Genomic DNA, 16633 nt, shown 5'->3' with positions numbered 1-16633 from the left:
TTGTTTGCACATGGATTTCTGGATCCAGCAGGCAGTTCCGGCCTGCCGGATCTTCACAACGCAAGTGAGAAAGTACCCTTACACAATTCCCAATTATCCTATAGTGTTGAAAGGGAATTTAGCACCTGCGGCGACCTCCCTAGTTTGCATAGCTATAGTTCACCTGAATAAAATATTGTTTTTATTTTGTTGATCTGGGTCTCCTTTCCCAAGTTATGATACTTTTTTATAATATTCAAAATAGGCATTGTTTTGGTGCAACGAGTGCGTCGTCATTGCTCTTGTTGCACCCAAGCTCCACTCATTTCTGTGGTCAGTCCCCTAATGGCTGCTTTGATTGACAGGGCTAGGCAGTGGCAAAGTAGCCAGGGAGGGGCTGGCCACAGAAATAAGTGGAGCTTGGGTGCAAAAAGAGCAATGGTGACACCCTCATTGCACCAAAATGCCAAATTAGCATATTAGGAAAAACATAACTCGGGAACAAAGACTTGGATCACCAAAAGAATAAGGCCTCATGCACACGGCCGTGTTCCGCGGCCGAGAGCGGTCCGTGGTAACCCGGCCGGGATTCCTTCTGACAGCATCTATACCAGTGTATCACTGTACAGCAGCGGCGGCATGAAGCGCACGGCGTCATAGCAACTAATGACGCCGTGCGCTCCTGCTGTCAGAAGGAATCCCGGCCGGGTTACCATGGACCACTCTTGGCCGCGGGACACGGCCGTGTGCATGAGGCCTAACAGTGTTTTAACCCCTTGCTGATGGAGCGATTTTCTGTTTTTAGCGTTTTCATTTTTCACTCCCTGCCTTCTTGGAGCCATACATTTTTTATTTTTTCATTCACATGGCCGAAGACTTGTTTTTTGCGAGACAATTTTTATTTTTTAATGACACCATTTAAAAGTACAGGTGTTTTTGGACATGGCGATGCCCATGACGTTCATTTTTTATTTTTATATTAGGGAAAGGGGGGCGATTTATTTATTTTTCACTTTTTTTTTTAAACCTTTTTTTTTAATGGCCCCCAAGTGGACCCCAACTTGCAATCATTAGACTGCAATTGGTATACAGTAATGGTATTATATCGATTACCATATATAAAGATTGGTATAGCACAATTCAGTGCTGTCACCTGCTGGCCTGAATTGTAATATACAAGTTATAAACCTAGAAGTCTAATACAGACTTATTACTGCAAGGGAAGGCGTTCCTGAATTCTTGGCTCCTCAGATGCTGTGGTCAAATTTGACCATGGCATCTGAGGGGTTAAATGTCCGCGAACGGCATTACCGCCAGTCGCAGACATTTGGCCCAGGTGTCTGCTGTGTTAAACAGCAGGTACCCGGGTTCTATGGCGTCCGCTACACTCCGGACTTTTAAAGTTTAAAGACTCGACATGTGACGTAAAAGTACATGTCGTGAAGGGGTAATCAGGTGAACTACACCTATGTTTCTATGCAAACAGTTGGAAAGGAAGTCACTGCTGTTAGACTCTCTTTAACTTGGAGTTACCGTACATTTTAAGAAAAAAATATAAAAGAAAATATATCCTGGGTTACCTTCATCAGTTTCCAATGGCTGATCAGCAAGTGTCTGCTCCAGGGCAGGTGAGACGGTGCCCATATCTGGCTGTGGGCTTAGTTGTAAAATGGTTTCTTGTTGGGCAGCTACGCTGTTTGTCTGGTGAAGGCCAGCTCCTTCTATTTCTACTTGTATTTGATTAGCTACATGGATTTGGTCTACCGGGGTCTCCTCTGGAGCTGCTGGTTGATGCTGCTGGAGTTGATGTGCAACTTCGTACCTAAAAGAAATAGAAAAGCTTGTAAATAGACCCTGGGTTGCAAGCTGTGTTTTTACCTGAATTTTATGTCTGTCTGTTTTCTTGAATGTTCTGACTTTTTACCAATTAAAAAGGTGGATTGAAACAGAATTTGGGAATAACAAGCAGAATTTTTATTGAAGTCTGTATTAAAGGCAAGCTTAAAAATGCTCATAACTGGAGAAAAGTTACTAGCAAAAGTCAGCTGCTCTACCTGCATAAACCAATGCACGGATGCTGATAAATTATGTATATTGCGTAGTAATATCTGACATGCTGTCAACAACAATGCTGATGCAGGTGCTCTTCCCATCTGATCTTCAGGTGATTAAGGGTTAGTTAATATACAATGAATACAAGGCCACATGTACATGTGTTAAAAGCACTGCAATCAACAGCAAAAATGCACAATAAATCTGCAACACATAGTTGATAATCCACAGCCCTCAAACCTAAGTTTTTTTTTTCCCCACAGCGTTTTGTAAAACTTCATTACAATACAGTATACTATACTTTATTGAGGTTTTTCAGCATGGAATTTTGTTACAAATTTCCCAAAAGGTTATAATTTCGGTGAACCCTGAAAATTTATGATTTGTCCCCCACAAGGTACTATTGCTGCCCTGGCATTAAATAACTAGGGCGATGCCCTAGCCCCCTGATGTCACCGGCCCTAGCCATTAGCGCCAGTGATGTAACCGGACACACTGCTAGGCGGAAGCCTTCACCTAGCTTACCCATGGACAGCCCTGTATGTCACTGGATCTTACCCATGGACAGCCCTGGGAAAGCATCGGAGCGTAAAATGATCCAATGCTTATGTCAGAAGGACTGCCTGGGTGAAGAGGTGGATATGTCAGAGCTAAACCCGGACAACCCCTCTAAAGCCTGTCTACACAATCCTTATAGGGGAATTGCTGTTGGGAAAGGGAACCTAGCACATGTAAATATCATCTTCATAAGGTTCCCTCAGTAGCCAAAGGCGGCGCTTCTACACTATGTACACCAGTGAGTCATGGAGGAAATGGTCACTGTCGCTGGACACCTATAAAATGCCTCATCAAACCAACCATCCAGAGTACAACTGCATCTCCCCATGCCATATCAGAGACAGTATGCCTGGACAAATATACTAAGCACCAAACAGGGGAATTATGATGCACAAAATTACAAGCTGTGTGATATCACCATCTTAGATCTCAGCCACTGCAAATCTGTATGCATTTGCTTGCTTTTGAAATAATTACAAAGTGCTATGTTTCTATGGTTTTTGTAAAAGAGGCAAATTCCCAATCGGCAGTTCCCTATCTATTACTTCAACCCTGAACGGCTTTTAGATGATCCCTTGTAATAACAAGTGGCTCTAACAGCCCTTCAATCAACAAGACCAAGGAATTTTGATCCAAAAGTAGGACTACTGGAAGGTGCCACTTACGGAAAAGGAGGTCATTTTTGTACTTCACTCATTTTAATTAATAACTACATTCTGCAATTTTCTAATCTGCAATCATTCCAAAATCTTCTTGAATCCAGTATTTGAATAAAGAAGAACATTAGGCAGAACAATTGCTTGAAATCATACTGCCAAAGAGACATGACATCTTAATGCAGATACTTCTGTCTGAAAGAAAGAAGCCGAGTAGTAATCTAAATGGTTCAGATGATATGAGAACAACACTTGTTCTGGGCTCCCATGTCAACATTTCATACCCAAGTACCATTTTCCCATTTTAGGTGTTTGCAATAGTGGTTCACATTACCCTGCTCTCTCTGTCAAGCTAGATGTACTCATCACCATATGACAGTAATTATTTTGGGAGAAGTGCATGGGAATAAAAGCAACATGTTGTTCCAAGCTATCACTGAAGGTCTGAATATGACAAAACACACAAACATCTTAATAACCTTCATGTACTATATAGAGTAAATGGACGCCAAGTACAATAGTGGCTGTGGCTCGGTTTAGTAATTACAGAGACTGCAATTAGACCAGAAAGAAATAGCAGAAAAGGCCTCACAATGAAAGCTTTTATGAAATCGGGGGGAAAAAAACAAACTCTCCAACGTAATTTTGCATTAGTACAGCATCGCATTTAGATTCTAGTTATGCTCGAGTGGGTATAAGTGTACTGTTCTGATAATACATCAAGAATAGCTACATAGACATATACATAGATCCAGAGCTGAACCTATTACCCTGAATCATAGTATGCCAAGTATAGATTTTCTCCAATACTCTGTATTTCTAGGAAGACATCCAGAACGCAAAGTTCCACAAATGAAAGAAATCCTTTCTAAGGCAGTAGATGCCCCCTGGTTATGGTTACAGCCCCTATATATAAAATTAGACCGCTCTCTGTCCTGACCATTTATATATTAGCACACAGTAATTAGGTCACCGCTAAGCTGTCTTTTCTCCAAACTGAAGTCTTAATTTTGCTAATCTTTCTGGGTGCTGTAATCCACCCATTTCCTTAATTACATTTTATACCAGATTTATCAAATCACAAAAGCCCAAGATTAAAGAACCATCCCTAGAAAAACATGAAAACCGACCTTTTAGTAGAAATCTTAATAATCCTGCACCCCCAGTTTTAATTCACCCAGGATACCTGTGGGTGAGATTGGTAGGGGGGTTTCTCAACCACTGTTTGTATACGCCTTGAAGTCAGTGGAGATGCAGTCAGGTCCATAAATATTGGGACATCTACACAATCCTAACATTTTTGGCTCTATACACCACCACAATGAATTTGAAATGAAAGGAACAAGGTGTGCTTTAACTGCAGACTGTCAGCTTTAATTTGAGGGTATTTACATCCAAATCAGGTGAACGGTGTAGGAATTACAACAGTTTGCATATGTGCCTCCCACTTGTTACGGGACTAAAAGTAATGGGACAATTGGCTTCTCACCTGTTCCATGGCCAGGTGTGTGTTATTCCCTCATTATCCCAATTACAGTGAGCAGATAAAAGGTCCAGAGTTCATATCAAGTGTGCTATTTGCATTTGTAATCCGTTGCTGTCAACTCTCAAGATGAGATCCAAAGAGCTGTCACTATTAGTGAAGCAAGCCATCATTAGGCTGAAAAAAAACAAAACAAACCCATCAGAGAGATAGCAAAAACATTAGGCGTGGCCAAAACAACTGTTTGGAACATTCTTAAAAAGAAGGAACGCACCAGTGAGCTCAGCAACACCAAAAGACCCGGAAGACCACGGAAAACAACTGTGGTGGATGACCGAAGAATTCTTTCCCTGGTGAAGAAAACACCCTTCACAACAGTTGGCCAGATCAAGAACACTCTCCAGGAGGTAGGTGTATGTGTGTCAAAGTCAACAATCAAGAGAAAACTTCACCAGAGTGAATACAAAGGGTTCACCACAAGATGTAAACCATTGGTGAGCCTCAAAAACAGGAAGGCCAGATTAGAGTTTGCCAAACGACATCTAAAAAAGCCTTCACAGTTCTGGAACAACATTCCATGGACAGATGAGACCAAGATCAACTTGTACCAGAGTGATGGGAAGAGAAGAGTATGGAGTAGGAAAGGAACTGCTCATGATTCTAAGCATACCACCTCATCAGTGAAGCATGGTGGTTGTAGTGTCATGGCGTGGGCATGTGTATAGAGCCAAAAATGTTAGAATTGTGTCGATGTCCCAATATTTATGGACCTGACTGTAGATTTGTGACACCTTGGATCATGTCCCTGTAATCTATGGTCCCTGTGTCCATGGTTCTACAAAATCCAGGAAAGTTCACTAAGCAGAACCTGTGATCAACCTGAGACCTTATATCAGCCAGGACAGGAGAGAGGTCTAAGGTCTCATTCCATATTTCTTCAGGTACACAGGGATAACTCTCAGTCTTGGACGGGTGAATAAAATAAAGAGGGTAAAGGATTATTGCAGACACAGCTCAAAATTCAACTTTTAGCTTTTTTCTACTTTTAAAGTTAAAGGGGTTGTCCCACGAAAAAAATATCCCACGGTTTTTAAACCAGCACCTGGATCTGAATACTTTTATAATTGCATGTAATAAAAAAAAGTAGTATAGCCACTGAGTTATTCAATACAATGTATCTGTATAGCGCCTCCTGCTGTTTTTTTTTTTTCTTCTTTGACCTGCTCACTGAGAAGGCCGCACATGCTCAGTTTCATCCTTCAACTGCCTCCTAAACTGTGATAGGGAGAGCGCTGCAGCAGAAATGACAAAGGCTCCTGAGCTAGCAGAGCAATGAATGGAGAGATCTCTGGATCCACGTGAGGTATCTGGCTGGTTCTAACTTTGTAGCAGCTCATTGACACTGCATTCTGCTATTTAGTCTATGATCTACAAGTACATCCAAATCCTTCTTTGTAAAGTGCTGCCCCCTTGCTTAGTACAGTTTTCTTCATTCAGTGCATGGTGCTCTAGTCCTCAACATAGCTGCTCATGTCCATCAGCAGGTGCTATTGAAAACCACGACATAAGGGAAACCATTGCATGCGTGGTGTTGTGTTGAGCGTATTTCATTGGAGGCTGCTATTGGACATGTTGGGTCACATGTTCCTCCATCAGCAACCAAGTTTATCAAAAGAACGCTGTGCTGCCCATGAAGACGACTGTAGGTTACAATCGGGCGGCACTTTACCCAGAAAGAAGTTGATGGAGAACTGCTATAATGCTGGCTTACAATGCTGTTTCCAGCATTTTTGTAAAAGTAACTTCTTTCTGATTGCTTTCATATCTGGCTGGCAGAAATCAGAGAGGTAGAGATTAACAAAAGGTGACAGGGCTCAACATTCTGTCTTCAAGGAATAGGGAAAGCTCCCTCGATAGCTAATAGTCTCACTTCCAAGCACAGAATTGTACCTGTCTCATGGTACATCTATAGATGATTCTATATATACGTGTGCAGTGGACCGAAACGTTGCTGTCTGGTGATTTGAAATAGACTTTTTGATCCACATTTGGGAAGTGCTGTGAAATTTTTTTGTTGCACTTTTTTTTGTGTGTATATATATATATATATATATATATATATATATATATATATATATTTTATATATACATATATATATATATATACACACACACATATATACACTTAGGATCGGTCATCAATATCTGCTCGGTGGGGCCTGACTTCTGACACTCCAGCCAATCAGCAGTTTAAAGAAACCATGGCGCTCAGTTCTGCAGCCTTTTCCTAGGTCAGTGATGTCATATTCATTGGTCACATGGCCTAGGCGCAGCTCAGTCCCACTCAAGCAAATGTGCCTGAGCTGCGATACCAAGCACAGCCGCATTGCTATGGACGGTACTGTGTCTGGTACGCTGCGAGAAGGTTGTGGTGCTCACCGGAGCTCCACTGCCTCTTCAAATAGCTGATCGGCAGGGTTGCCAGGTGTCAGACCCCTTCAGATTACATATTGATGACCTATCCTGAGGATAGGTCATCAATAATAAACACTGGTAAAATCCCTTTTAGCATTGTCACAGGCAGGTCTTAACATGCAGTTTGGAATGGCAGGCCAGGGAGCCTTCACAAGGTTGGCACCCCACGATTTTGCCATGGGGAGCCATCAGAGATCAGAGGGAGTCATCTCTGACTAACTGCTCAGATGCTATGGTTGCTACTGATCACTGTTTCTGAGGAGTTAAATGACTAGGATAGGAGTTACCTCTGATCCTGTCACCGAGGACAAGAGTAAGCTGTATTACACAGCCGACACCCGCCACATATGGAATGGGCTCAACTTGTGGGCAAGCTCCATACACCCCTTGTGTACTTCAGACGTACAGGTATGTCAGAGCGCGCCGAGGGGTTAAAATCACACATACAAAACTTTTATACTGAAAATAGACATATCAATTCAACAATAAGAAAACAGCAAAAATACTTCCTGTCCACCTGACTGATGTTTCACCAGAAACTAGCCTTCAGGTAAGTGTCTGCCAGTCCTAGGTCTATGGGAGAATATGTTGCGAGATCTACGCTAGAATAAAGAGAACTGCTTGATAAACCGGGCTATAGTAAAAACAGAAGAGCAACGTCTACACAAGCTTGGTTTGTAATCAGTAACCCAGAATACACATAGGTCTCTGGGTATACACAAAACAGTAAGGTACTGTTTATCCCAACTATTTGCCAAGTTACTTTATTTTGGATTGGATAGAAAAGATCTATCCTCTAGTTCCTCAATCCATTGACAATTTTTATTTATTTCCCCCTTTCGCTCCTGTAATTTTCCCCTCGTTGGCAGCAGAGGGTTGGGGGAGGGGTAGTAGGTATTATAAATGTGATTGCCAAATGGCTTTTCTATTTTTTTTATTTTTATTTATAATAAAATGCATATAAAAAAAAAAGTACATAAATGGAGTGTGATCTTGGAAACAGTGGAGAGAGATTGAAAGAGGAGTGGCGAGAGTAATGTGAGTCAGCAGGCTTACGACCAGGTCCGGGCTGAAGCTCCACTGTTTTTGTAACCTGGCAAACAATTATAACCTCCTGTTGGGGTCCATTCACACGTCCGCAAATGGGTCCGCATCTGTTCCGCAATACCGGGAACGGGTGCGGACCCATTCATTCTCAATGGGGCAGGAATGGATGTGTAGAGCACACTATGTTCTCTCCGCATCCGCATTTCCGGAGCGCGGTCCCGATCTTCCGGTCCGCAGCTCTGGAAAAAAATAGAACATGTCCTATTCTTGTCCGCAATTGCAGACAAAAATAGGCAGTTCTATGGGGGTGCCGGCCGGGTGTATTGCGGATCCGCAATACACCACGGACATGTGAATGGACACTTAGTGAATGAGGAGGAAGGAAAGGTCTGCAGTACAAACAGCGGATCTTTGATGGAGAAGGTTTCACATAGCAACTGTACTTGAGGATCAAAGAGTACATTGGAACAGCTTAATTAAACACGGATTACTAAAGACGACCAAAGCTGTAGCAACACCAAACATCTGGCACAAAATAGCAGAACGTACATGAAGAAACTGTACAAAATTGCAAAAATAAATCAACCAAGATTTACAAATCACTTGGATGCCATTTACCTGTGAGTTTTCATGTGCTTTTTGCAATTTAGAGAGGTTTTAAATGTTTTCTGACAATAAGGGCACATATATGGTCGTAAGTCATTATGAATACCCATATGACGCCGGAGGCTGCCGCTGGTTGTAAAAGCTCCATTGCATATAGGACACTTATGGGATCTTAATCCTGTGTGAGTCCTAACGTGAGCTTTCAAAACGCCAGATGATGCAAAGCCTCTTCCACACTGAGAACACTTAAAGGGCTTTTCACCGGTATGAGACCTAAAAGGCGAAAAAGAAATCTGTTATTTTCATGCAATGTTTAAAAAAGCATATAATAAAGCAGATTTCTCTCGCCACCAACTCTGTCCCTGCATAGAAAATCTAGGGGCACAGTCGGGTTTCCTATTTGTCTGGAGATTAGTTTTAATAAAATTGATTTGGTTTTTACCGGATATGCTGTTTGAGGTGGCAGGACTTCTTATAAGCTCGATGACAGTAGTAGCACTTGTAGGGTCGATCAGCTTCATGCGTATAGCTATTAATAAAGTAACTCTGGATAAACTGACTGTTCCGTGAAATGGGCTGGATGAGGCCTAGATGAGCAAGAAAAGGAACATTTTGAACGATTAGCATACAAATGAGCGGGAGAATTTCTAGATGATATATACACCAATCAGTCAGAACATTAAAACCACTGGCAGATGAAGTGAATGACATTTTCCCGTAACAATGGCACCTGTCGAGGGGTGGGATATATTAGGCAGGAACTGAATATTCTGTTACTGCTTTGAAAACGGAAAAAATGAGCAAGCGTAAGGATCGGAGCAAAAGATCAGTTTTATGATAGACTCGGCATAGCTATGTGGCTACGGAATGGAAGCCATGATGCAGATTCACATTCCAGTACTGGTGGCTGGCAACCATCTTCCTGGCCTGAAATACAGTTATGTATTAAATGAAGCCTGGATATAAATTGAACTGTATAATTACAGAACTGCATTTATATTACTTAGCCCCCTGAGGATGCAGCCTAGTTTGCTACTTAAAGTACAGCAATACTTAGCATTTTAAAAGCCATAACTTTTTTATTTTTCCGTCAGCATAGCCATATGAGGGCCACCAGCCCAGATGTCTATAACGTAGAGATCCAGTTGCGTTAGTTACACTCAGACAGTAAGGGTTTGTTCACATCATGATATAGCGCTCGGGAAAAGCTCCCAGCATATATACTAAGTGTATCCATGGGGCTCCATTCAGCTACCTAAAGGTCAAAACAGTGTTCTTTTGACTTTTGTTGGCTTATCCTTTATCTTTTTACTGTACAGCGAATCGCAGTCAACTATATTTTTCAATGAAAAACCATTCCGCCCAAAAAATTATATGCAAAGTGGAATTTTTTTAATTTTTATTTACAATGAAAGCCTATGAACAACATATCACACTGTATGCCGATACAAAGGGATATGTTGCTAATATACAATACATTGGAAATTTTTCCTGTGGTATACGTCAAACGAAGGCTGAAAACATTTCACTGATGAGCAAAATCTATTGGCTAATACTTGGCAAACAGCGGGGACAAAAGAAATTAAATGGGGATCCTGGACAACTCCTAATAATTCCAATGGAAAATCCAATGTTGTCAGTATCCCATCCAGTGAAAATTACAATATCTCAGTATTGGAAGAAAGAAAAAAAAAAAGATTCACAGTATTTGTTCAGGATAAAAGGTAAAATGTCATTTGGGACATCAAGCTGATAATGCTACGGTTTACAGCACCATCTGTTTCAATCCATGTATATTTAAAGATCTCTATTACATATAAAAAGGATAGTAAATTTTGCCAATAAACTTCTCACTGTTTTAATTTTCTCCTCTCAGATCCCCCACTGCTGATGTTCTGATGCAGCACCAGGGTCTTGGGTATGTCAAAAAATGACTTGGACTGCCCCTTTAGCCAATAAGTGGCTGAGGAAGGTCCCTACTGCAGCCAGTGATTGGCTGAGTGTGAAGTCCAAGCCATTTCCGGTGTATTGACCAGGAAGCAGAGAGCAGTGGGGACTACCGCAAGGACTAGAGCAGTGTTGGAACAGAAGCAACTGGGGATTGGTGAGGCGAGTAATGTTTTTTGTTTTTTTTATTTGTCAGAATATGCCAACAGAACTTTTTTCATTTTTTAGGCTAGTTTCACATATGTGTTAAACCTATCCGGAAGGCTGTTCCAATAGAACGGCCTACCTAAATTCATTGTTTCCAGCATAGCATGGCGTTCACTGCCGGGCCCACTGACCACAATGGGAACGAACAGGGATCCGGATGGTTTCTGGCATGAGTGCCTAGATTCGGCCAGACAAAAACTGGATCCAATTATAGTTAATGAGGTTTGGTGGTGCTCTGGCCCTTTCCGGCTATGTGGAAAACTATGAACTTTGTCAGGCTTTCCTCTGCTAGATAGTTTAAAAGGGGTTGACTCACTTCAGCAAGAGAGTTTTAATACAAGCCACTTACTAAAGTATTGTGATTGTCCATATTGCCTCCTTTGGTGGCTTGATTCATTTTTCCATCACATTATACACTGCTCGTATCCATGGTTATGACCACCCTGCAGTACATCAGTGGTGGTCGTGCCTGCACACTATAGGAAAAATTGCCAACCTCTCTGGTGGCCAGGACTCTGGGAGCACACATAGTTTTGTACTTTTTCCCATAGTCTGCAAAAACGACCACCACTGATGGATAGCAGGGTGGTCGTACCCATGGAAACGAGCTGCGTATAATGTGAAGGAAAAATGAATCAAGCCAACAAAGAAGGCAATATGGACAATCACAATACATTAGTAAGTGGCTTGTATTAACTTTCTCTACATGATAAACGCCAAGTGACACAACCCATTTAAAACTATCCAGCAGAGGAACATCCTGCCAAATTTATAGTTTTCCACATATGTGAAAAGTAGCCTTAAAAGTAGTAAAACATAAAAAAAAAAACAATATGGTATTTCCCTGATTGTACTGACCTAAAATTTAATTTTTACCATGCAGTAAACACTGAAAAAAACAAAACCCTATATGCCATGGCGGAATTGCATTGCTTTTTCACACCATCACCCCCAAAATATTTTAGTTAGGCAATATCTTAGATGCACCCCAAAATGTTGCCATTCCAAAATACAACTCATCCGCATAAAACAAGCCCTCATATGGCTATGCTGATGGAAAAATAAAAAAGTTATGGCTTTTGAAATGCTAAGTATTGCTGTGCTTTAAAGTACTAAACTAGGCTGCATCCTCAGGGGGTTAAGTAATATAATTGCAGTTCTGTAATTATACAGTTCAATTTATATCCAGGCTTCATTTAATACATAACTGTATTTTCCTTTATGAATGTTTTTTTTTTTTTTTTAAGAAGGCCTATGTTTGGTTCATTATGGCTATCTGTTCTAAGATCCAGAATTTCATTCACTGGGTCTGTTGTTAGGTCTAATCCTACATAATGATCTGTATTATTCAGTCTTTCTTCTGTGTCATATTTCTAATGCTGGTTACCTAGTAACACTATGAGATGCCTGCTATTTTTTTTTTAACCATCATCTTTACATTTTCGTAAATATAGGTCAATGGAGACTCAGTTTACAGGGAACCTGTCAGTAGCGTTTGAGTGATTAAACCACTGGCATGATGCTTGTGAATAACACTGTAGCCATGCCCTGGTTTAAAATGGCAGTTTCAAGTTTAAAGGGAATTGGTCACTTTGATTTTGAACCATTAGCTATATTATATTAATACATGAGTAGTACTGCATATACGGAGTGCTGATCACTATTTTTTATTTTCCTTCTGCCCCCTGTTCCCATGCTGTCAGCACTCAGAGCTGCGTTGAAATACATTGTCAGTACTGCTGTGCATGCGCACATAAGTCCTCTCTATTCTGTTAGAACAGCACAGCTGTGTATTACAGACTGTGGATTTCAGTGCAGCTTTGATTGCTGACAGCAGGAAAGCAGTTTTAAAATAAAAATAGTGATCTCTACTCCTTATCTGCAATATTACTCATGTATTACTGTAGATAATAGTCCAAATCGGGGGGACAAATTCCCTTTAAAGGGGTTGTCCGGGTTCAGAGCTGAACCCGGACATACCTCAATTTTCACCCCGGCAGCCCCCCTGACTTGAGCATCGGAGCAGTTCATGCTCTGATGCTCTCCTTTGCCCTGTGCTAAATCGCGCAGGGCAAAGGCATTTTTAGGAGATCCAGTGACCTACCGGGGCTCTCCATGGGGCTGATGGGTGAGATTTAGAGCTGCCCTAGCCAGTAAAACGGCTAGGGCAGCACTAAAGCCCGCCCATCAGAGCCGGTGATCTAGCGCAGGGCAAGGGAGCGTATCGGAGCATGAGATGCTCTGATGCTAGCCTCAGGGGGGCTGTCTGGGTGAAAATAAGGGTGTGTCCGGGTTCAGCTCTGAACCCGGACAACCCCTTTAAGGCAGAAAAAAAGTTATAATACCGTAAGATGCTGCTCACCAACAGTCATCTAGGCTCTGCTCACAAGTAACCATGGCCTCTCTGTAAGTATGCCCACTCTTCCGTGATTGACATTCTGCTCAGCTACAGCTATCTTGTCTATCAGGGAACAGTGGGCGTTCTAACAGCAAGGACATTGCGACAAGTCACCACTGCAGCACCATCCAGATGACTACTGGTGAACAACGTGCGATGGTTTTAGAACTTCCTTTTTCTACCAAATAGTAATTACTGCCAATTTTTATTCACAAGCACTGCAATTTGATGGTTTAATCACTGAAACGCTACGGAGAGGTTCCCTTCAACCTCGTATCCTGTCATTTCTGTTTTACAACAGGGGGTGCTAAAGACAAACTATTTTATTTGCGACTCAATCTACAAGAAGTCTAAAATGTTTATCCATGTAAGACGGCATAACAATCTGGAAACTGTCACAGAAGGTACAGCAACAATATATGCTAAGAAATGCATAGTCAATGGTCTCTGCCCCAGTGCAAACGCTACATCGTTCTTCCCCGTCTGCTCACCCACCATTAGGTGATGGCTGCATTTCCCAGACCGAACATTGCTGCTCTGACCCCAACTCAAAGTTATGATACTGTCAGTTCCTGGCTGACGGCGGCTCTACTGTGCCGTCATTATATGAGTACACTACAGTAGGCCGGGCAGAAAGCAAAGCATCATCAGTCATGATGATGCTGTGAGATTGGGTCAGAGGAGCAGAGTTCGCTCTGGGAAATGCAGCCATCACAACAGCATGTTTCCTGGACCTAACAGTGAAATCCCATGCCTAGTTCCCAACAGTCCCGAATTTGCTAGGACTGCTCAGAATTTTCACAGACAATCCTGGCAAATCTGTCTTGCCCCATCTCCAAAAGAGGTGTGGCTTGTGTAAACCCCACCCACAAGTGGGCATTGCCAGGTTGGAGGTAAGGCTTAAATGTAGGTATGCATGCACTTGGAACAACAGTGTCTTATACCCATCTTTGTTACATTCTGCTGAAAATGAAATGACAATTTACCGAGATCAGTGATGAGGATCGGTTCCTGCAGTGGGACTTCTGACACAGAGATATTACTCTTCCCAGCACGCACTTTGCCAGGCTTGCGCTGTTGTCGTAATTTTCTTAACTCGCACTGTTTAAAATGTGAAGCAATATGCGTTTTCCTGTGGCCTGAAGTGCGAAACTTCTTATCACAATGAGGACAAGCAAAAGGTCGGACACCTAAAGTTTAATATAAAAAGATAAAAGAAGGTAAAAATAAAGTCCTCCTTACTCTAATAAAGCAAATATAAAACAGATATGAAGCATTAACAAAATCTTCACCATGAAGAAGTAAACAAGAAGAATGAAGATCACACAGGATTAAGTAACTTTACGGTACATGGGTCGTATGACATTTCATGTAATGTTTGTCAACCGTGTCGCAATGTAACACATGACATTGCGTGATGTGCAGGGGCGTTGCTAGGGTCTCAAAAGATCCAGGCCTCAAGCCCCAATAAATATGGCCCAGTTCTCTAAGTCGCACCCCCCCCCCCCCCCCCCACACGCACCTCATTTCGCTGTACTTGCTAAACAGCAGCACATACCCGTGAAATCCAGTACCTCAAGGTGACGTCTCCTCTGATGAAAATCTTCTCCATTTGATCCGGACAACTTCTTTCAGCCGACTCGTCTCTGCAGAGTGTGACACACAGACATCTTAGCTTCCTCACATTTCTATCATCATCTCCCGACCCGGAGTCCCCACAGTGTTCTCTTGCTGCTTGCTGTGCCCCCCAATAACCCCAAATACTATCCTGAAAAAAAACTAGTGCCCCCCTATTGATCCCCCAGTGGTAATAAAGCTCTCTACAGACCCCTCAGTAGTAACAATGCCCCCCCCCATAGTGCTCTTAGTAGAAATAAGGCGGATCTATAAGTCCCTCCTATAGAGCCCCAGTAGTATTAAGAACACCTAATGTCCCCTGGATTTATAATACCCCTACAGTGCCCCCAATATTTATACTGCTCCCTACTGTTATAATGCTCACCCTGAAATTCACCCAGTATTTATAATGCCCCCTACAGTGCCCCATGTAGTTATATTCCTCCACCCACACTATCTCTCCAGCCCCCTCCAATATAAAGTCCCATGTAAATAACATTCCTCTCTGTGTACAGCCCCCTCCAAAATACAGTCCCATGTAAATAACATCACCTCCTCCCTTGCCGCCTCCAATATGCATTCTCATTTAAACATCACCCCCTCAACATTCAGTCCCATGTAAATAACATCATTCCCCCCCACCAGCCACCTTCAACATACAGTCCCATGTAAATAACATAAGCCCCTCCCACAGCCGCCTCCAACACACAGTTCCATGTAAACAACATCACTGCCTCCTCAAGCCCCCTCTGACACACAGTCTCCTGTAAATAACATCACTCCCTCCCACAGCCACCTCCAACATTCAGTCCCATGTAAATAACATAATCCCCTCCCACAGCCGCCTTCAACATACAGTCCCATGTAAATAACATCACCCTGCCCCAGCCCCCTCCAACATTCAGTCCCATGTAACATCACTCCCACAGCCGCCATCAACATACAGTCCCATGTAAATAACATCATCCTGCCTCAGCCCCCTCCAACATTCAGTCCCCTGTAAGTAACATCACTTCCTCCCACAGCCGCTATCAATACAGTCCCATGTAAATAACATCACTCCCTCCCCAGCCCCTTCAACATACAGTCCCATGTAAATAACAATCCCCTCCCACAGCCGCCTCCAACATACAGTCCCATTTAAATAAAATCACCTTGCCCCAGCCACCTCCAACACACAGTTCCATGTAAATAACATCCCTCCCTTCAGCCCTAACATACAGTCCCAGTTAAATAACCACAACTCCCAGCATTGCTCTGCCTCTCCCTTCACTTACCTCTCCTCATGTAACAGAAATCACTACAGCTTCTTACCCAGGACTTCTCCTCTTCACTGCCGTCCTCTCCTGCACTGGTCACATGATGGTGACATCATCGCAGGTCCTTCTCAACCACTGTTTTACTGGTCACATGACCTGTGATATCATCACAGGTCCTTCAGATCTTCCAGTGCATTAGATTTACCACAGGTCCTTCAGCATTTCCAGTGCATTAGATTCAATTGTATTGCGGACCTGAGGACACCACTACAGTTGTATCTAGCTGGCAGGCGGTACATTCGGGGCCTGGGACAAAACATCAGGGGCCCAGGCCCCGAATGTTTTAACC

The 16633-nt window shown here is 42.5% G+C and overlaps 1 protein-coding gene across 5 annotated transcripts in view; it reads right to left on the bottom strand.

Annotated features, from left to right (window-relative positions):
* ZNF236 (zinc finger protein 236) overlaps positions 1-16633 on the bottom strand; it is a 154701-nt gene that overhangs the window by 85198 nt on the left and 52870 nt on the right. For all 5 annotated transcript variants that reach the window (XR_005779072.1, XM_040432600.1, XM_040432602.1 and 2 more), the window contains exons 12-15: positions 14395-14598; positions 9299-9443; positions 8869-9129; positions 1560-1801 (exon numbers count right to left, since the gene is read on the bottom strand). Coding sequence is in view for 4 of the 5 variants with exons in the window: in XM_040432600.1 (XP_040288534.1) it covers positions 1560-1801; positions 8869-9129; positions 9299-9443; positions 14395-14598 (852 nt within the window). In the remaining variant the exon portion in view is untranslated. The remainder of the gene's footprint in view (positions 1-1559; positions 1802-8868; positions 9130-9298; positions 9444-14394; positions 14599-16633) is intronic.

This window comes from Bufo bufo, chromosome 5, assembly GCF_905171765.1.
Source record: "Bufo bufo chromosome 5, aBufBuf1.1, whole genome shotgun sequence".
Classification (NCBI taxonomy): Eukaryota; Metazoa; Chordata; class Amphibia; order Anura; family Bufonidae; genus Bufo; species Bufo bufo.
This window is presented reverse-complemented; position numbering and strand designations above follow the sequence as displayed.